Source organism: Festucalex cinctus, chromosome 8 (genome assembly GCF_051991245.1).
Source record: "Festucalex cinctus isolate MCC-2025b chromosome 8, RoL_Fcin_1.0, whole genome shotgun sequence".
Taxonomy (NCBI): domain Eukaryota; kingdom Metazoa; phylum Chordata; class Actinopteri; order Syngnathiformes; family Syngnathidae; genus Festucalex; species Festucalex cinctus.
In genome coordinates this window covers 24,465,487-24,488,249 of record NC_135418.1, presented here as the reverse complement: position 1 = coordinate 24,488,249, position 22,763 = coordinate 24,465,487, and the positions used below count along the sequence as shown (strand labels likewise).

General features: G+C 40.6%; 1 protein-coding gene across 5 annotated transcripts; it reads right to left on the bottom strand.

Annotated features, from left to right (window-relative positions):
• Positions 1–5,954: 5,954 nt before the first annotated feature.
• On the bottom strand, positions 5,955–21,624 carry mst1ra (macrophage stimulating 1 receptor a). Of its 5 annotated transcripts, XM_077530384.1 has the most exons (22): positions 21,578–21,603; positions 19,917–20,018; positions 18,504–19,787; positions 14,701–14,871; positions 14,503–14,622; positions 14,254–14,424; positions 14,003–14,169; positions 13,790–13,919; positions 13,583–13,719; positions 12,550–12,732; positions 12,349–12,448; positions 12,035–12,265; positions 11,801–11,947; positions 10,665–10,827; positions 10,482–10,571; positions 10,206–10,412; positions 10,045–10,125; positions 9,792–9,973; positions 9,550–9,659; positions 9,292–9,457; positions 7,931–8,067; positions 5,955–7,853 (listed from the first exon to the last, which is right to left on the bottom strand). In XM_077530384.1, the coding sequence occupies exons 3-22, from the start codon at positions 19,719–19,721 to the stop codon at positions 7,622–7,624; spliced, it is 4,143 nt and encodes a 1,380-aa protein (XP_077386510.1). In that variant the 5' UTR covers positions 19,722–19,787; positions 19,917–20,018; positions 21,578–21,603; the 3' UTR covers positions 5,955–7,621. The 5 variants fall into 5 exon arrangements, with proteins under 5 accessions (XP_077386510.1, XP_077386506.1, XP_077386508.1 ...); XM_077530380.1 differs by having other exon boundaries at positions 18,504–20,018; positions 21,578–21,624; XM_077530382.1 differs by having other exon boundaries at positions 10,206–10,409; positions 18,504–20,018; positions 21,578–21,624.
• Positions 21,625–22,763: the final 1,139 nt, after the last annotated feature.

Sequence of the window (22,763 nt, the reverse complement as noted above, 5' to 3'; positions counted from 1 at the left end):
GATGTTGCGTCATCAGTAGGTGAATGGGTAGTCAAAATGTAAAGCGCTTTGAGGGCCTTGTAAGGTGGAAAAGCGCCATTTACAACAATGAGGGGCCCGAGGAGCATGGTGGGGCACTGGTTAGCTGATCTGCCTCACATTTCTGAGGTTCTGGGTTTGTACTGCTGCTTCTTCCCACATTCCAAAAATGCGTAGATAGTTAATATAATACTCAAAGGCTTACCGGTGTATTCTTTATTCTATTAGAAGATAGCTAATATTACTGCATCTTACTGAGTCATTTCGTTTGTGTCCACATGACTGCATTATACTGCCTCCTTGTGGCCAAGGGGGGTGAAGAAGTGCTGCCTCCGAGAGTGAAAATACAATCCCGTTTTTTTACTGTCTTCATAGGGGCTCTATTTTGTTAACCTTCTGGTCTTCGGCTTTGCTTCTGCAAGTAGTATCCGCTCACCTTGTTGCAACCCCTTTTCCTGCGACCCCGGTTGTCATGGCAACCAACGCCATACTTGGCCTTGGTTCTCCTATTCTCGGCTTTACTGTCTTTATGGGAGATTGCATGCACTTTTCTGTTAGCTCCGACATTTTTTTAAGAATCTGAGCTCAACGAAGTAATGCTGACCTTGGTTGTCATGGCAATGAAAGCTGTCTGTAACTTTGACCTCCCAGTAGAGGGGACGGGGTTGAGCAGGGCTCATTTGCATGTCTCAGTGAGGCTCATAAATGAGGAAATAAAGTGTGCAATAATTTCACATCATATTAAGAAATTGTGGAAGATAAAAAATTGAAGCTTTACAGAATCATTCCTGTACAAGTAACATTTTAGTATAGAGTTCTGGAAGTTACTTCCATTTGGAACGTTGTGCCTTTGCACAGTGTCACAGATGATACCCTCACACTTTGGAGTAGAACATTTGGTGCTCTTTGAGGTAACCATAGTTACCACAACATTGCGAGACCGGATGTCCACAGTGTTGATCAGCGTGCATCTATGATTTCTGTTGTCAAAGCAACCACTCCGTTTCATCGTGTGCATCACTAGGTGGGGGGGTCTCATAAGTCACGAGCTATGCACTTGTGCAACTCCAGAGCTGAACTTTGAAACGCAAGTCTTGCAAATCACTGGTAAAAAATCTGCACTTTAATTTGATTTTTCGTTCACGCTCTCTAGACTGAGCCCCAAGTTTCATATCCTCTTGATTACTGAATCTCTACCCATGAATGAAATTTATCTCTGCCTTCTCTTCAGCTAATACGGAGTTTATAAGGGCTGTCTGTCTCGGCGCTGCCGGTTAACTGCTTTATTAAACAACAAAACCAGATTTCAAATGGCTGCTGTTACTGCTGGGAACGAGTGTTAATCTTTGTAAAGCTTCATGCATAGCTATTCTGCATACATATGAGCACTGACCTATTGAAATGGTTTGTTATTGTAATTATTAAATTGGTCTTGCGAGGTTTTTATAGGGGTGGGGAGTAGGGGTGGCTATATTATTATACTATATTAACATGCTTTGATGCTGTCATCAACATGGTGCCTCAAATTAGTAGCCTGTGGACCTGCCTAAAAATATTGTGATTTTATATGTTTTAGTTGATATTAAAATATAAACATTTGCAGAGATTCAGAAATAAAATGCTGCATATTGATAAACACACACCAGAAGGAGCCTCACAATTGATTAATAATAATCCACAAATTTACCGGTAAATTATTTCCATTCTATATATTTATATTTTTCTGTATGATTTTATTAATTACAATATTGTGCTATTTTAGCTTATTAAAAACACATTACAAACATTTTTGTTGGTGTTTTATTAGAGGGCTGGAACAAATGAATTTTGTCCTGTTAATAAAATTGTTCTTTTGTTCATATGTGCCATTGTCAGTGCTACATTTGCTTGATCAAGACTCTTACATGCTGATTTCATCAAGGATCTATAAAAATGGGTGTAAAGTGTGCTGTGATTCTTGATCCTTGGGGTACTTTGATGACAGCATACCATAGACATTTTTATTTTTTTAATGGAAACTATTAAATTGTGACAAAATGCACAATACGTGCCCATTAATGTTTTTTTTTTTTAACCTATATTTTATATATTTTTTTGTTGTTAAAGTGTTTGAGTATTTAGGTGTTGCATTTTCATCCTGAATTTTATTTGATTGTCATTGTATTTCTATTACTCGGAGATCTGTGTCCAACTATATTATCTGTATGGAACATGCAAAGCTTGAAGTCAGTGAAACAAGAGCACTTTGTTCTAATTTTCAGTTTGAGCTAAATGCACTCGGATCCATGAATGTGAATATGCTCTTGCATGGCCTATAGGAATATTCACATGAATGGATGTCATATTCTAGATGTGCAATGTGTTGACACAATCATCTTACACACACGTATACGTCGACATGGATAGATTATGGACCATGCATAAGGCAGTTTGCTAATTTTTAACCATATTTTTCCGCCTTCCTACACACCTCTGGTATCAAATGATGGTTGCCATAGAAACAAGCGCACAAGCCACAACATGGCTTTTGGAGGACAAATACAGATCAACATAAGAGAAAGTCTCATTTCTATTTTCAGTCTTTTTTATTTTTTTTATTTTATTTTTTTATTTACATTATGATAACAGTAGATTTGCATTAGCTGAGACACATATCAAACTGATCCAAATCCAAAGTTTCTGTGATTTAACTGAATTGGTTGTGTACATAATAAGTTACAGGTCACAGCTAAAATACTGAAACAGCAAATTGGGATGAAAAATAGCTTTTTTTTCTCTCTCTCTCTCACTCTGTAAAACACTCAATTATTCAGTCCATTCACCAAGAAACGAAACCCATCCTATGCTCAGCTGCCTCCAAAGATGGAAGCTGGAGTGTAAATAACTCAACAGAACGGTCTCAGCCACAGTGCATGTGTGCTTTTTATGGCAGTATAAGTAGTCCGCTTACTCCTCACAAGGGTTGCGGGAGTGCTGGAGCCTATCCCAGCCTGCTTCCGGCAGTAGGCGGGGTACACCTTGAACTGGTTGCCAGCCAAATGCAGGGCACACAGAGACGAACAACCATCCACACTCACAAGCACACCTAGGGACAATTCAGAGTGTTCAATTAACCTGCACGGGGAGAACATGCAAACTTTACCCAGGGAGGCCGAAGCCTGGACTCGAACCGGAGTCCTCAGAGCTGGGAGGCGGACGTGCTAACCACTCGTTCACTGTGCCGATATATATATATATATATATATATATACATATATATATATATATATATATATATATATATATACATATATATATACATATATATATACATATATATATATATACACATTTCAATTTCATTTCATGTCACAATCACAGTCTGTTGTTTGGCTGAATTTAGTGTTGCCAACACACTTAAGCATTAAATAATTAAAGGCATCAACATTTACCAATGTCAGCCATCCCCCATTAATTTACAAGCAGGTTCGGGAGGAAAAATCACTCTAAAAACAACCCATACTACAGGATAATTTGCTCAGGATAATCTTTTATAGACACAATGATCAGACCTTTGCTCACGGAATGCGAGAGAGAAAAAATGCTCAGATTAGCCCCAATTATTCTATAGTCTCTACCTTGTTTGTCCTTGTTTGTCCACCGTGACCGTTTCTTGAGCAGAACGGGGAGTGAAAAATCCCTCTTCACACTCCCCACACCACTCACAGAGGATAGATAATCTTTTCGAGTTAAAAATGTTCTAATAGGGAAAGGGAGCGGAAATGCTCAAACTTGGCCAGATTGTCATTAGTTTGCACCCCGATTTATGCACTCTCTTGCATTTTCTTAAGCCAACAAAGTCCGCGGGCATATTGATAACAAGATGGATGACGATTAACAAGTACAGTTAGTGAGCAGCGTGCCCGCGTGACGTCTAAAGCACTTTCATTGCTCTGCACATTTGTCTTTCAGCATACCCCCCAACTGTGAAGACATTCACTCAGCGACTGTGCGAGAGAGAGAGAGAGTGAGCGAGAAAGAGAGAGACGGGAACAAACATAACACTTCTCTCCATCTGTGACCTCCCAGCTCCTCCATCCACTCTGTGAATGCGAGTGCAACAATGGAGGAGTGTGACAGAGAGCGAGGAAGATTGCCTCGCTATTCAGGTATGTGCCGATGGTAGGCGAGCGAGCTCAAGGATAGCACATTCGATTCAGACAGGGGAGGAAAAAGTGGCTGTGATTAAAGTTTTCTCTTTTCTAAAACAAAAACACAAGTCGGTTCATTTGTGACGCCTACATTATGTTCTCATCCATACATGTGCAGTATTAGTGAAGTCAAATCAAAGATTTGTTTTTAAATTTAGTTTGAAAACAATTGCTGAAAAAGTTTAAGACCGATCTCTTTCGTACAAAATTGTGCTGTTTTCCTGATCGCATAGACTATCTAGGAAACTAAAAAACAGTGAATGGTTAAAGGGTAAGTCAAAACAACAAACAAATTGTTCTTAATATGTTGTATGCCCTTACTACTCTAAACACGGCATTCTGATTAATATTGTGTTTGTGGAGTTAAGCAGCGAAATCAGCATTCTCAGGGGGGCGGCCATTTTGTCACTTGTTGTCGACTGAAAATGACATCACAGTTGCTCAGGGTTCAGGTAACGACCAATCACGGCTCAGATTCAGAAAACAGGCGAACCCCGCCTCCAAGAGATGGATAAAAACAAGTAGATTTTGTCACTTAACTCTGATTCTGCAAACACAGTATTAATCTGAATACTCTGTTTAGACTAGTGGGTGCTGCATATACAGTAGAACATGTAGTTTTTTTTTTCTTTTCATCTTTACACTTAAAAAAAAAAAAAAAGAAATCTTTCCTTTTCTCAGGGGAATCTTGACAAATCAAGAACCAAAAGAAAATCCAGACAGCTTTTTTTTTTTTTTTTTTTGTTACAGGTACCGCAATGCAGAATAATACCATGTGCGAGGTGTGAAGACCACCATGATCGTGTCATTCCCCCATGCCATGAAGTGGATTCTGAATGAATAACTGCACTGAAGTCTTTGTCAAGAGTCTGAACGGGGAAAAAAGTGAGCTTGTCTATTTTGTTACCTAATGCACAGCCATTGCCGTATGGTATTTGCAGCATAGCGCAGTGTGTGAGTGTAAAATATTTATACATATGTATACTCAAAGACAACAAAATTAATATTTGAAGAGGCTTCAGGGGTCTGCCCTCAGCCTTTTCGGCTATTGCTCATTCTGGGTTGGCCCCTTGTGACTGTGTGTGTCTACGTGTGTTTTGATACTGTTGTGCGGAATCCTCGGCTCTCCAAAGCCATTACTTTTCATTCAGGAAACAAAAAATAAAACAAAAAGAAAAAAAATGCCGTGTTTGTTGAGACATTAACTCATTTGCTCCCAATATAAATACGTTTTTTTTCTTTTTTAATGTTTTAAGTGTCCCAAAGACGTATTTATACTTCTTTTTTTTTTTTTTTTATGCTAGAGCATACAGAAGGCTTTGATGCGGCCTCTCAACTTCAAAGAACGGTTGCAGAAATGGTAGTTATAACACAAATGGCCAGCAGGTGGCAGCAGAGCAAACGAGATCAACCAGGGCCATGTTGAAATAAAGCTCAATTGCTCACAATTCTAAATAGATTTGTGAAAATTGATTAAACTTAGCTATATTCTAATGCTAATTGCTGCAAAACGGAAACAGATAAAAGTATACTTTTTTTTCCTGGTGAAAGAAGAGATTTTAATCTTTCTTTTGATAGTTCCATGTTTTTATAGCAATAGAACACAATATTCGGTGGGCCTTGTAAAATCAGTCAAAATCCAGTAAAAGCGAACGGGATTGCTTCTGCGAAAATGGCTGGGAGCGAATGAGTTAATATACTTAAGACTGAACAAATTTTATTAAATCGATTTGAAATTACAACATGCAGGATTTTCACTTTTTATTTATTCAGGATTCAAGGTGGCAAAGCTGAGGGAGACAATACTTAAAAAAAAAAAAAAAGTACATTCTTCTATTTACATTTGAACCTTTACAGTTTAATACATGATTTCGAACTGGTTAGTGGAGACAATGCATCAAAGCCAATATGAAGGGACGGCTGGGACAAATAGAGCCTATTTTTGTTTAGTTTGCCATGAAATAGTCATTAACTTGAAAAATTACCCTTGGAAGTCATTACTACAATAAATAGACACACAGATGAGGTGTCCAGTGGTTTAGCAGATTTTGGATGCTGGGATGCTTGGGGCGTGTTTGTGTAACACCTTTACTGTAATGTTGACGTAGTTGAGGCGCATCACTGCGGCAGCAAAACAGTAGCAGCGTCAATGGAAGTCCTTGGGTGCCTTCTAGTGCTTGATAAAAGGTACTGCGCCAACATCATGGATCATGTGTACAGTGACAGTCCAGAGAAAGTAAGACTATTTGTGTTCTCAAATATTTGGGTCCAGGGTCCCCTTGCAATGGAGATTTATTATTATTATTTTTTTCCCAAGGCCCCCCTCATGCTAACCATAATTAATAATAATCTTTCTATTTTCCAGAAGAAAATCATTGGAATGTTATAATAACATAATTTGTGCTGTGTTCGGGTCCTCGGACCACAATTTGAGAACCCTGGTAATGAATAAGGTACACTACTACAAATAGTCTGAGTTCATCTTCATCCAGTGCACTAGTTTCATATGTATTTGACATAATGTGTATTCAGAGAAATTATTAATACATCCACAAAAGTTGTCCCCTGAGTCAGCTTTCATGTCAACATTCTGACACAAATAATTACAAATCTACAGAGAGACTAAAGCGTACATTCAGTTGGCCTCACTTGGATTTCACTTCTGTTTTTTCATTTTTTTTTATTTCAAACCCTTGTTTTTCTTAAGATCATTTGTTGTAACAGGATGTGGAATTTGTGCAATATTCCACCAATCGTTGGCTGGATTTAAACTGCAAGAGCCTAATTTCATTTTTTTTCATTTCCATGTACAGTACATATCAAGTGACACGTTTGTAAGTAACAAGATAGAACATGGAAGTAATACAGTACTTTAGTAACACAAACATTAAATGTTATGTTGTGTTTAGTTGGCTTGGGTTGACTAGCCCCCCCCCACCCCAAGAGTTTTTTGCAACATGGCTCTGTTTGATCTCTTATACTCTGCTGCCACCTGCTGGCTATTTTTGTAATAACTACCATTGCTTCAAGCGTTTTCAGTTGAGAGGCTACATCAAAGCCTTCTGCATGCTCTAGCATTAAAAACATAAAAAAAACGTATAAATACGTCTTTGGGAGCAAATGAGTTAACGTTCACACAACAGAAGAATAGCTTTGTGTTCTACTAAATAGGCCCAGAGTTCACTGTAAGCCAAATTGCGATGAGGTCATCAGCATTTCAGCTTATACTGTATATTTTTTTGTGAGAGAGGAAAGAAAAACATTTGTGTCTCTTGCACCATGCAGTGTAAATCCAGCCCATACACCGTCTTTCAGACAGCAGACGACATATGATAAATAAAACAACTCCCAATAAGTCTCTCTTTGAAATCCTGAAGTGCTGGATTGTGTGTCCTTATCAGTTTTCGAGGTCCTCAGCTGCCATCTTGACCGCTTGTGTCCGACTCTGAGCCCTCGGCCTCGTCCGCAGACGCAGTCAATGAGGGGTAAGCCCTGGCCTGGTCTAAGTTGACGTAGTTGACCTTCAGGTTGATGTAGTGCTCTCCCGTCAGACAGGACAGGATGTGCTGCACGTGTTCGACCAAGCTGTGGAACGTTGGCCTACGTTCAGGCTCCGGGTCCCAACATGCCAGCATGATGGAATAGCTGTGGAATGAAAGTAGAAGAGGTGACTGTGCAAACAAAAACAAAACAAACAAAATCACGATGCTGCAGTGTCTTACAGAGCATCAGGGCAATACTGTGGCTGAGGTAGCCGGCGACCCCTTAGTAAATAGTGTGTGATGTCATAGGGGTCCACTTCTGGGTATGGACTGGCTCCTCTGGTCAACAGCTCCCACATCAGCACGCCATAAGACCACTGTAAGAGATAATATTCAACTAGAAAAATCATTTTTTCCCCCCTATTCAGGTAAACAAGTGTAATTTGACATCTTAAGATATTTTTTGTGAACCAGTGCGTTTGAAATTTCATGGCATTGGGGTTAGCACGTGTTTGGCGTTTCAAATCTCATCTTCCTGTGTGGTTTGCGGCCTTCCTGTTTGCTTTTTATCTGGGTAATCTGGCCTCCTTTCACATTCCAAAAACATACCTGTCAGGTTCCTTTAAACACTCTAAATTTCCATCGGTGTGAAAGTGAGTGTGACTGGATGTATTTTTTGTGCCCTGCAACTGGCGGGTAACCAGTCCAAGATGTACCCCGCCTCTCACCCAAAGTCAACCGGGATAAAATCCAGCTTAACCATGACCCCAATACATTTGTTAGTACTTTAAATATAATTATAAAATAATGTGAATAGTTCTCATGACTACTATGTAGGGCTCAACAGTAACAAAATTCTATTGAAAAATATGATGTATCAATATTCAGTACTGTCGTGTATACAATGCTCATGACCTTCAAATTATTGATCAAAATTTTAATAATTAATTGGTAGTTATACATACACGAATAATACTGACACGCAAAATAATACCTTTATCATATTTTAAATACATGTATTTATGAATACCTCTCTTACAGTGTCAGTCAAGCCTGAGCGTTATTTTTGTAAATGCAGATTTTCGACGTGAATCTGGTATTGTGTACTAACTCATTCAAACCCAAAAACGTGTAAATATGCTTTTTTTTCTATGTTATTTTTTATGCAAAAGCATACAGAAGGCTTTGATGCAGCTTCTGACATGAAGATGTAACTTAAAGCAATGGTAGTTATTACAAAAAACGGCCAGCAGATGGCAGCAGAGTATAAGAGATCAGGCAGGACCATGTTTTGCCAATGTTTTCAACAGGAATGTGATACTGATGAAACTTAGCTATATTCTAATGCTAATTGCTGCAAACTGGAAACAGATACAAATGTTCTTTTTTTTTCCCGATGAAAGAAGAGATTCTAATGTTTGTTTTGGTAGGGTTCATGTTTTTATATTGGCCTTGCAAAATCAGACAAACTCCAGTAAAAAAAAAAAAAAAAAAAAAAAAAGCCGTGAGCGAAGCGGCTCGCTTCAGTGAAAATGGCTGCGAGTGAATGAGTGTACTAATTTTGCATCTGGTAAGTGAACAAATGCGGCTTGTCTACACACCACATCCGACTTGGTGGTGAACTTCTGTGTCTGCAAGCTTTCGATGGCCATCCACTTGACTGGTAACTTTGCACTCTTGTGGTCTTGAATACTGTAGTACTCTTTGTCATAGATGTCACGTGCCATGCCGAAGTCTGCCACCTTGACGGTGAAGGTCTCATCCAGCCTTAGGAGTGAGTGGGTTAATTACTTTGTATGTATGGAACTGAAAGAGTTATTTTCCTCAATATGAATGTGTTAAAGGGTTTTCACACTCACATGCAGTTTCGTGCAGCCAGGTCTCTGTGCACAAATTTCTTCTGCGCTAAATATTGCATCCCCTTGGCAACCTGCAGTCCAAAGCCTATCAGGTCTTTTACAGTCGGATTCTGAGAAGGATAAACATACAAAAAAAAAGGTTCAACACAGCAGACGTAACCATTGATTTTTAAGAAACACAGGTTTGCAGAGCAAACATTGGCAGCCAAAGGTCTCAGGGAGGTTTGATTGTGAAACGTTACCCTCTGCGGCGAGCGGATAAAATGCCGCACGTCGCCATGCTTCATGTACGGCAGCACCACCAGGGGGAGCCCTTCTTTGGGCAGCATGATGCCGAGCAGAGACAGAATGTTGGGATGGTGGAAGCCCTTCATGATTATCCCCTCTCGGAGAAATTGGTCCACTTCCTTTAGGTCTGTGATTCCTGTGGACACATTACAGTCTTAGAAAAAAAATAAATCTCATTGAGACTTAGTTAAATCACCGTTTACATACGATTCAGCGATTTAACAGCACAGTGGATCTCTTGCTTATTGCTGTCCTTTAGATAGCCGTGATACACGGTCCCAAAGTGACCTGCATGAGAAAAAAACAAAACAAAACTAGAATGTAATGACTTTGATGCCTTTCCAGAGCCCCTAAAAAGCATTCATTACCTTTGCCAATGCTCTGGCTATCTTCAATTCTGAGCATCTCAGCAGGGATGAGGACGTCCTTGACTTCATCGAGCAGCTCGGAGCTGAGGCTGATCATTGAGACGCTGTCCCGCGGAATCAGCGGAACAGCAAGGTGGTCATAGCTGGCTGCGTACAGCGGACCTTGAAAGGCCATTCCTCCTGAAGCGGACGTTTGGCCGGAATCTACTGGAACACAGCAGTAGAAGTTGAAGCCTTCGTCCAGTTCTTCTCGTAATCAGTGAGCCAATGTCTCACCCTGCCTGTAGTCTCCTGTTGGGGACGTTTCACCGCGGCTTCCCATGCGGTTCATCGAAAGCCTGGTGCTTAAACGGTTCTCAATCATGGCTGAAAGCGCAAACATGATAAAGCAGTAATGAAACTGCTCGAACCGAAAAATTATTATTATTATTTTTTTTTAAACAAATGCTGATGCCTCACCTTGCTTCTTTTTTCTCAAATGGATCATCACCACGAGTGCAATTGCGGCGCCCGCCAACGAGGCAAAGATTACGCCCAGCACAATGGCCGCGATGACTGAGTCCTGATTGTCGTCCTCATAGAGGACAGTGCCCACGTCGTGGGGTTCGCCGTTCACAAGGACCTATAATTGTAGACGACGTACAGTCATCAACCACAATATTGTGCACATCTGCACATGGTTTTCGGCTCAGGGCTCAACAAGTAGCGTGATCCGTTAGACCAGGGGTCAACAACCGTTACTGTCAAAAACCGTTTTAGGCCGAATAAATAACAAAATATCTATCTGGAGCCGCAAAATATTTGAACATTGTGATGAACCAAACTGTTAGTCTAATGTACTGAGGACACAAGAGCTAATTAGAGTTGCACTGTAAAAAAAAAAAATAAAAAATATGCAGCATCCAATACTTTCAGATTCATTTTCTTCAACATTTCATCTTCTGTTTTGGGATTTATTTTATTATATTTTATTATAATTGTTCATACATTTTTAGAGTTTGACATTTTATGGTATTTCGGGATTTCTTTTGTTTTGGGACATTTTATGGTTAGTTTTAAACATTTTTTTTATCTGCCTTTTTTATTTAAAATAAAACTCCTGACATTTTTGTCAATTTTATGTACATTTTATGGTAATTTTCTGGATTTCTTCTTTTGTTTTTGGACATTTATAGTTACATCATAAACATTTTTTTTCTTGGCAATTCCAAAGACAAATTTTCAAAACTTTTTAACTATTACGTCTACCTTTCATCTCCCTTTTTTTATGACAACTGAAACATTTTGGACTCTGACATTTTTTTGATAATGATAATAATAATAATAATAATAATAATAATAATAATAATATATTTAATTATTCATTTTAACTTAAATCATTAATTCGTTTGAATAATGTTTTATTTAAAAATATTTTAAAAAAGAAATAATTTCTCCTCATTTTTTTTTTTTTTTTTTTTTTTCAAGAGATCCTTAGGTAGCCACAGAGGAGCTACTAAAGAGCCACATGTGTCTCCAGATCTGCAGGTTTCAGACACCTGCCCGAGACATCAAATCAAGAAAATGTCTGTGGTTTGAAAGCGTTACTATCTCACCCTGACAGGCAACCCCTCGCTGGGGATCACTTGGTTCTTCGGAATCCTGCAGGTCAGCTCATTCAACAGAACCTGAGCGTTACAGTCCATGTCTCCGATTGTCATGGTGATCTTCATGCACAGGTTCACCGTGTTTAGTTTGTGGTGCTGTTTTCAACATGACGATTACAGTTTGTTTGTTATTACACACGTGCCATGCTGGGTGTGTGGAGTAACGTAACGGTGCAAACGTACGTGCAAGGAAACTTCGGTCTCTCCCGCTTTGAGGAGCAATACGTTGTCTTCATTTTCAAACGGGATGACTTTTGCATCAGGGTGGTAGTCAAAACGTTTCCCCCACATGTTTTTCTTGCCGTCCATGTGGATGAAAAGCTCCCCGCTGTCTGATCTCTCTCCCGACTCGTCGAATAGAAAAGCGGGGGCCTGGCACGTCATGTGGGTCGCGTTCCCTCTGTCGTTACATTCCTGAACGGAAATGATATTAAAGAGACAGCAGCCACACTGGAAAAAACAAAACAAAAAAGTGATCACAGGAATGTTAGACTTACCAGTTTACGGTATTCCAGTGGAGAGTTTTTGGAAGTGTACTGAAGTACAGTTTTGTGCGCAGAATCAAGATTCTGACCACTGATCACTAACTTGGAGCCACTAAATGACAGCAACAATAAGTACATGAAAATCAACTCTGTATTTACATGCAATAAGTGTCGTAATTTGTGCTGTATAACTTTTTGTTCATTCCGTCGTACCTGCTAAAACTGCAATGAGGATACACAGACGTTATAACGGGGTTTTCCTTGTAGACGAAAGTCTTAGTGGTTGTGACCTCAAAGTTGTCGATGACCACCTTGACAGGAACACTCCCAACGTTGGTCGCAGCCTCAGTGAGGCATACAATTGAAGACAATGTCCCGTTTCCTACCAGAGGACCACTGGACACAATTATTGGATGCGGTGTGAGTGGTGCACATGTATCAATAATCTGGTCAGAATTTTAGCATTTTCACGCACCTTTGATCAAAGTCACCAAAAACCTGATTATGGAAAATTATCCTGAGCGAGATCCTGTGGTTTGTTGATATGATTTTTTATATGATTTTTCAGTCTGTGGCTTGGCCCAACTCTGTGATAACTAGTTTTGTTCCGATACCGATACTGGTATCGGCAGAGACGCCGATACTGCATTAAAACAGTGGTATCGGTATCGGTGACTACCCACAAGTAACATGCCGATACCATTAATTCCAAAGCTAATATAGGATATTGGATGTAGCATCTTGTGTCTTGCACGACATTCACTGATATGTGACATGCTCACTGCAAGGCGATCTAAGATATCCTATTGGTCCTTGAATGCCCTGAACCAATGGCAGGACAGCTTTTTCATGTTGAGGAAAAAGAAAAAACCTTAGGTATCGGTATGGTATCAGTATCGGCCGATACTTCAAAGCTGGGTATCGGTATCGGTATCGGGGGGCCAAAAAACGGCATCGCAACAACCCTATACATCAGGATTTACCATCATAAATATTGAACCAGTTTAACATTTGTGATTGTTTTCTGAACAGATCTGGGATACATCGCAGGTTAATCGGTCAGGATAATTCATCAGAGACATCCAATATCGAATCTTTGCTCTTTTGATCGATTGATGTGTGTAAGTGAATGAAGGAGCATAAAATTCTCTTTTCTAATGATTCCATAAATCACAAGAAGACATTCCACTGATAGTTTAAACTTTACTACCATAATAATATTGATGCATAGTCCTGTGTTGCTTACGCTTCAATGTGACACTTTTTATCTGCGACGAAGGCTTCCCTCTTCATCCCAGAATCCAGGTTGCGGCCCGTCAGTGTGACAAGCGTGCCGCCAATAGCGGGGCCATGCTCGGGTCTGATTTGTGTTATGACGGGCTCCTGAGTAGACACGAGGAATCCTTTCATCACAGTCGCAGGCCTTCTATCGTTTAATCTTTCATCATCTCACCACAACAGAAAAGCCAGAGACGCGAGCTATGCCTTCGATGGTGTACTCGTCCCGCGTGTTCCCCTCGTGCACTTCCAGCGTGATTGTCAGATTGCGGTTTGACACTTTTTCCTTCAGCGTGCATACGAGCCTGCGTCAGGAGAATTATAGAGAGAATTCAGCGTTAGTAGACCTCCAGGGCAGCAATGTGTCTTTTGTATGTATGCTACTCACACTTGGCTTTTGCTTTTGTCAGGCAAGACAGTGCACAGGGTTCCTGATCCCACAGTGACTGTGTGGCTGACACCGTTGTTAATGGGCGGTCTCTGAGGAGATCGAAACGCTCTCCCGCAAAGTGTCAGCTCGGTTTCCCCACCAGCAGGTGCGGTTTTGGGGAAAAACTGCGGGTAAAAAAAGCAATCAAACCTAATTAAGCACTCCAGTGGGTGTCGTCAACTCTCTCATTGAGCTGGCTGCAAAGCTACCTCTGTTATGACTGGCGCGCAAGAGCGTTTATTCCACAGTGAGGCGCACTCATCTTGCCTCGAGCACATTCTCGAGCACCAGCCGCAGTTCATGAAGCGCGGAGCCATCAGACACATGGAGCACGTCACAAAATGCGTACAGCCCGGGCCAATCGTAGGCACCCTAAACAACTAGATCGGGGACAGAGCGAGACAAGGGTTAAGAGGAGCTACCAAAATCATCCGTGGTGGATGGTACAAAACTATCACCTGATTTCCAGCCACGAAAAGAAGCGAGTCATCATTGATGACGGTTGCTGTCCTTGATATTGGCTTCTCTCCAAGAGAATAGTTTGCAAAAACGAAGGGCGTGTCCATTTTTAGAATGACCTAAAACCACAAGGTAAGCAGCTGTGAACCAATTACAATGATTCAAAAGTAGTTGCAGTCAAAATTGAAGTTAGCTACCTGGAGGATTCTTCCATCAGAGGTCCCAATGTGGCCCAGGGTTTTTCTGTCACTAACGGTAACCAGGACGGACGTGAAGAGGACATTCCGCATCTGACGGTTGAAGAGGTCGACTCTGTAGTACGGTTTTGACACCAGCGTGGGTTTGTCTGTGCATGTGGAATTGTCCGACTGTGACCAACAAAAACACCAACCAGACAAATTACTTTTTGGCCATATTATACCCATACCCAGATCCATAGGTATAAGAGTGTGTGCGTGAATGTGAGACTTTTTAAAGCAGTTTGAGCGACATATGGTGTAGCTAAAACCGCTATTATCTCTTTTTTACTGCCACACGTTATCAAAGCTTTGATCGGTCACAAAAAGATACAATGCTTCCATCTGCTGGCCATAGTTAGTGTTTTGGATTCCACAACCCATTGACCAGGCACTGAGAAAAAAAAATAAAATAGAAAATGTTAGTTGACGTCATTTCACGTTTATGGCGGCATACGTCGTGATCTTACTGATCGTTATTAAGTGTTTTTGGCAGTCAAAGAGTTATATAAGTGACAACTCCATTTACCATGTGTACCATTTATATTGTAGATTGTTCACTGGACATTCTTCTGGGTGTACTGTATGACTCAACCAATTTGATTCAATTCTTCTATTTATATACTGGTTACATTTGTGTTTGACAGTTTACATGCAAACTTATGAGCGCTCTGTATGGTGAGAAAAAGGCTTAAAATGGCCATAAAACCTAAAATACTGTGGCAGTTATTTTAATATTTTCAGAGGTTGAAATTGACGTGAGTAGAGATGTGAATTTTGGTGACGATTCATAGCATGTTTGTGTCATTACATGACATTTAGATTTTGTGCATTTACATTTGTGCTCATAGGTTTACATACCGCAAAGGTGTGTAAACTTTCAAGCATGTGTTTCAAGTATTTGGCACAGTGTCATGGTGAGCGATAGGCTGATTACAATGTGGCAGACATCCAGTAGCATTTTTTTTTTAATGAACCCTACATCTCAATTGATCAGAATATAATGGAAAAGTATGTTTGTTTCAGCAGTTCAAATCACAAAGTGAAACAGATGAATTCACCACAATGATCAAATGTGTTTCAAAACAGCAAGTACTACCGTATTCACACATTTTGGTGTCTTATGTCACACTAAATTTCTTGAGCTGCTGAGTTTTGTTTTTAGTTACACGTATGATATAATCATTAATACTATTTAAACAAATACAACCATAAAATATTTCACTGTGTGTGTTTAACATTCATCTTTCTGGCTAGAACTATTGAATTTTTATTTATTTTTTTCCCTCACAATATTCACATTCATTAAGAAGCACTTGTACATGTTTTTGGACTGTGGGTGGAAGCTGGAGTCACCCAACTCAAGTACAAGGAAACCATGGAAACTCCGAGTTGAGATAAGCACCTAGAACCTTCCTATTTGGGAGGGACCAGGTTTAGCCACTCATCTACCGTCTCACCTCCTTCAAACTCAAACCATTCCTATTTATTTGCTATGTTTCATATATGACATCTTTTCCCTTATACTTGTTTTTGTCTGTTGTGTTTATTCAGAGATTCAGCCGGCCTCCCAGCCTTCAGTAAAGCGTCAATTTCCTGCCAATCTGTTCCTGCTTTGCCCTTTCAGGGACCCAGGGCCCACCTACCACAACCACGGTAGTACTTTCACGCATTTACTTTTGTCTGTATGTTTCACTCGGTCTGCATCAACATTCACACGCACTTTTGTATATTTAAAGAGGATGTTCTTCTTCCACCATGTCTGCAGTCAAACTTAACAAGCATGCCATAAAAGCTGCCAGGACACACTCCTTATGTTGACCGAGTGTCTCAGAGCAACATAAAGTGGACTTTTGAAGCCCTCAAATGTAAACATTGACTAAGAACAGTTAATTAAAAAGAATGGCTGTTAGAAACACGTGAAAACATTCCACTTTGAGGCTGCCTAAACATGTTCCAGCATGCGACTCTTTCGGTCGTCTCAGGTGCACTCCACGAGCAAGTAAGCGCAAACTATTTGAATTTCTTGGTTTGAACACCATATGTATCCCAGAATATTTTCCACCGTCCTCCAATTTCCTGTTTGAGAGCGGTCCCTCCCCCTCTTGAAATTCCACCTTTTTATCAGCAGGATTTATTACACATTTGTTGGCAGGCATTCCTGTCCGTTTACACACTGCTGCTCAAAGGACACGGTTTGAACTCCATAAAAAAAGGAAAGACCACACCTTCAAGCGAAACCTTTGCTTGCAACTCGCGTGATAAGATGCCAAGCTGGCCGCTTGACTGCATGGTGCCACAAATTTATGACATTTTTATATCTGGTGTCTGTCTGTCTAGTCCACTGTTAAGCAGTGGTTTGTTGAGGGAAACCAGATCATGGTAACGTGCACTCCTGACTCATCCCCCCCTCCCAGGCTTGTCATTTGCCTTGTACTCTTTCACACACCTTCATTTATTTCTCTTCTAGAGATTTATTGCTGTAATATACACTCACTGGCCACAAACTTACAGTCTAGTGATATTCAGAACTGCAACTGTGATAAACATGTTGCTAAAGGGGACATATTGTAGAAAACGTACTTTTTAATTGATTGTACAAATCTCTAAAGCTTATGCCAGCCTATTTAGTGTGAAATACACAACCAAGTAAATATTTTGTCAGCTGCCTATTTCTTAAAGACTCAGTGTGTAGTTCTTAGTTCTCTCATCTAGTGGTCAAAGAATAGCGTTAGAAGCACGCAGGAGCACGCACACTACGGTGGCTCAGAGAGACCATATATCGCAAGCCTTCCAACAAATTCTTATTTTGCGTGAGCAAACAAGCATCTCGGCAAGCTACTTGGCAGCCGTTGTGAAGCCCGAAAGACAGAGCGAGCCGGAATTATCTGGAGCAGCTAACAAGAGCGGCTAGTTCAGGGCTCGAGAGTCGACACTGCAACCAATTTACTCGCAAATACGGCCAACTTTACAGCCTGTCCTGGTGAAATATTAATCCAGTCGTACGACGCGAGTACATGTTTTTAATGAGTGGTGCAACGGGCCGGCTCAGCCGTAATCCGTATGCATCAAACGCCACGGTTTGGGTCGTACATCTGCGGAACGCGCTGTGGAAGCCAACTTCGAAATCAAAGCCCTCCAAGTCAAACATTGACGTCGATCCAATTGCCTTGTTACTTGTATTTTGAAATTGACCCACGCAGTGCGTGGCATCTTCCGGCTCAAGGCGGCTAGCTCAACTAGTCCTCAAGTGACTGCGGACTTCCAACATCAACACGACGCTACCTCGAGATTACATCCATCCATCCATTTTCTTAACCGCTTACTCCTCACAAGGGTTGTGGGGGGTGCTGGAGCTTATCTCAGCTGGCTTTGGGCAGTAGGTGGGGTACACCTTGAACTGGGTGCCAGCCAATCACAGGGCACACAGAGACACTCACACGCACACCTAGGGACAATTCGGGGTGCCCAATTAACCTGCCATGCATGTCTTTGGAATGTGGGAGGAGACCGGAGTACCTGGAGAAGACCCACGCGGGCACGGGGAGAACATGCAAACTCCACCCAGGAAGGCCGGAGCCTGGACTCGAACCCGAGTCCTCAAAACTGGGAGGCGGACGTGCTAACTAGTGATCACTGTGCCGCCCAGGAAGTATTGTATTGGATTTTACTAGATTGTGAAAGTATAGCAAATATGTTGTGGCTAATGTCATGGTTACTTCACTTGTGGTCAACAACTGGTAAACTCTTTTATAATTACTCACCTCATGAGGGCAATTCTCACACGTCTGAAAGTGGCACAGTCCTCTGGATAACTGTTCCTTTCCGGACTGGCAGCAGTCCTCGACGCCCGTGTCTATCTTGCTGTTGACGTCGCTCAGGGGGAAGGCGCACATTGCCGAGTTTTTTTGGGGTTCTCCCCCCACATTCACCTGCGCAAACACACCGTAGAGGATGTCCTCGCTCTCGTCCACCCTCAGCTCCAGAGCCAAATCCTTCCCCGCGCGGCCGAAGTGCGCCGCCATGAGTCCGTTGTACACGATATCCTTGTACGGCGCCCTTCGCCGCCTCTTGGGCTCGTACCTGCACTCCAGCACTAGCTCGCGGTACGTCCACACCTCGTGAGTCCCAACGGGAAGCCGACCTAATCGGGTCTGAAAGGCCGAATCGTCCTTGGAGGGGTTTTCCCTCTGCAGTGATAGGAAGTAGACAAACTCCCGGGTGGAGAAGCTGTAGATGTAATCAATGCTGTACGAGTCCCTCAGGTGGGGTAGCACCGTCAGGCCCTCCATCACCATTTGGAATCCGTCTTCGGTAGAGAATGGCCTCACCACCGACACCGACCTGCGGGGGTACTTCTGAGCCACTTTGCCATTAACAGAGGCCGCCACGAAGAAGTAAGACGTGGCTGCCTGTTCCACAATGGTGACCTTGGTGCCCAGCGGACTGGCCAGACAGTCCGGGCAGTAAGAGGGCGAGTTTTGGTTTTCTTTGTACAAACACCGAGGTTTTGGTGGCATGGCATCGACGTCGATAAAGAAACAGATGCCGTGTTGGGTGCTGCCGCATACATATAGGTAGGGCAGGAAAAACTGCGCCGGATCCAAGATCAGCACCTCATTATCCGTATCTACCGGGTCACTGGGATCGACTTCGATGTTGCACAGGTTGCAGGTTTTACACTCCGGACTGCCCACCGGCCCAGTTCTCACCTCCCACAGTTTGCTTAGCTCGTCATCCACTGCCTCCACCATGTTCCGCGAGGCCACATACACCACCGGGGTGAGCGGGTTGGCTGCCACGTTCTGGATGGGATGCTCCGTTTGGAAACGAGGCAGCGTGTATTTGACCGAGAAGTCCACCTGACTGCGGGGACCCGGAGGACACGTGCGTTGTCCTGGGGAAATGTCGGCCCGTGTCCACGTGGATAGTGTCAGCAAGGTGGCCGCCCACGCCAGCATCTCTGTGGCACGGCCCCTCATGTTCGGCGGGCTACGTGGAAGACGCCCCTTTGGACTTTGACGCCATTCTGGAGGAGCGCTGGAGCTCTGCGGGAGGACAAGTTGAGATTTCATCGGCAACAAATTCACTCTTTTGATACCGTAAACATCCATCCATCCATCCATCCATCCATCCATCCATCCATCCATCCATCTTCTTGACCGCTTACTCCTCACAAGGATCGCGGGGGGTGCTGGACTCTATTCCAGCTGGCTTTGGGCAGTAGGGGTACACCCTGAACTGGTCGCCAGCCAATCGCAGGTCAGTACTATCAATATCTACAAATGGAGAGCGAGCATAGTAAGATTTAAGAGGATTAGTGGTGGCTTTTCTCTTAACCCTAAAACACCAAACGTATCATATTAAATACAAGGCATTTTGAGCCCTCTATTTCACGAGTATAATACCCCCCCCCCCCCCCCCCTTTTTTTAAAAACCCTGCCTGATCTGACACATGCATTGCACGGCTAATCCATTAGAGGGCAGTGTCACCCGACTGATGGCTTCTCCAGCGACCTTGCAAGATCGCTCCAATTGAAAAAGGAGAGACACTTATACTTATTAATAGTGGTAAATGTTCTTTCAGATTTTTGGAAAAGCTAGTATGTTTGATATGTCTGTTTATTATATTTTTGACAGTTGTAAATGTATGAATTTAAAGCATTCTGACCAGATGTATAAAATATGACACAAAACAAAAGTCATATTTGGAAGTTGATTTTCAACATAATATATTTATTTATTTATTTATTTATTTTTTCAGAAGACCAATACATACTCTATTTACAAGTAATCAGAATTTTCTCACGGTTCAGGCGTTATATTAACCTTGTAAGTTGTAAGTTATATTTTGTTTTATGCTGTTTTTTGTTGTTGTTGTTGTTGTTTTTTTTTAAGTTGTCAAAGCTGTAACTATTCCATCTTAGTACTTTACACAACACATTTATTTCTTTTTTTTTTTTTTTTTTTTTTTTAGGAAAATGGGGAACCTATTCTCAAAAACATGAAGTGAAAATCTGCACCCAAAAATTGTTAAAAAAACAGCTAACTCAACAAAAATTGTTTATCAACAAGGCAACCTGCAAAACCAGTTGTAGTTTCTAATATTTTTGACCCGCTGTGTAGATAATAAATAAGGCAAACAAAAGGGGAAGTCAGCCCAAGCCAACTCAATGCTCTGTAATGGGTCATATTTGTATTATTGTATTGTATTGTCACTGCCCAATAAATGTTTTGTGAAGTTTTTAAACTAGGGAGACGTGGGACTAATATATTTGGTGGTGCTTCAGTTTCGTAGTTATTGACATGAACTTTGGGTGTCTGTGTAGTGTATGTATTTAGTGTGTTCCTTCAGTGTAACCATAGCCATATGCGATACATGCAGTATGTGCCACTTGAAATACAAATACAAAGTCCGGGAATTGTAAATCCAGGGGATGAAATATTAGTTATTTGTATTATTCTGGATGTGACTGAATAGATACTGATGACTGAGAGTGAAGGTGGCCTGAAAAAGAGTGGAGCTAAATTGTTTCAAGACAAGTCCTGACTTGCTATGAAAATGTGATCAGCAACCATGGAGACTCTCGGGTCACAACCGCGAATACACAAGTCCTAAAACTGCACTTCATGAGTATCAACATAGGGGAAATGCTAACAAGTTGTGCCACTAAGCTGGAGCGGCGCACTCTCGGCTTGACTATGTCTACTTTTTCAAAGTGAAACTACAATTAAAGTCACTGTAACATTTTGTAAGTCTACTTATGACAAAAAAATTTATGTTTAAAATTAAGTTTAAAAATTAAACGTTCCAAAAAGTGAATGGGTTGAGGCTCACCTGACAGAGGATGACTGGAAGTGTATGTAGTCTGAGCAGAGTTCAAGCTGCCACACAACTCCAAGCTTGTCAAGTGGCCTGTAGTCGTAGCAGGACAGAACGGTTCACCTTCAAAATAAAATCACATCAAAGACTGCGGCGTCAAGCTCCACACTCAATTGTTGTTTGGACGTAATTCATTCAAGTATTTACATAATGCTGTAGTTGTAAAAATATTAATTGTTTTTTTTATGTACCGGTTTATTAGACTTAGACGACTTTATTGATCCCTTTGGGATGGCTCCCTCTGGGAAATTTACATGTCCAGCAGCAATGAGAACAGATAATAAAATAAAAAATAATTCAATCAATCAATAAATAGGGTTATTACACTAGAGATTGAATTAATAATAATAATAATAATAATAATAATAATAATAATAATAATAATAAATAAAATGAAAAATAAAAATTCAATCAATCAATAAATAAGGTATTGTACAGCTGGATCTCAAATGTAAAATTAATTGTAGTTTAACAACAATAAAAATGAATGTATTTAAATACATTATTAAAAATTAAAAAAAAAAAAAAATGCATTTGAACCACAATAATAAAAAAAAAAAAGTTGTAAATGCATATTAATATTTTAATCAAACATACTTTGATTTAAAAAACGTAACATTGAAAAATAAAATTATTTACAGTATAATAAAAATTAGGTTAAAATAGGTTTAATTAAAAGAAAAAAAACAGCCAAAATAATATTTAAAATGGCGGCAATGATAAACATAATTCACAACATAACAATAAGAAAATCTTACAATTAATGTTTCTTTAATGATTTTTTTTTTTTGAAAGGTACAATTCATTGCCATGAAATTTAATACATTGATTTTAAAATGTAAATATTTTTAGGCTACTTCAAAAATTGTGTTTTTATTTTTATTGTTAAACTACTGTTAAAATATCTTAAAAAGAAAAAACAAAAAATTTGTTGAACTACAACTCAGTTGCTGATTAAATTGTTGTTGTTTAAACATATTTTAAAAACAAATCCAAAATAAATGTGAAATATAATGATTATATTTTTAATAAAAATGCCTTTATTTGCCTTGTAAAAAATGTTGTAAAAAATATTATTTAGAAAATTATTTTAAATTGTAAGGTGGAAGCAATATGTAGAAATGAGGTACCATTTATCATG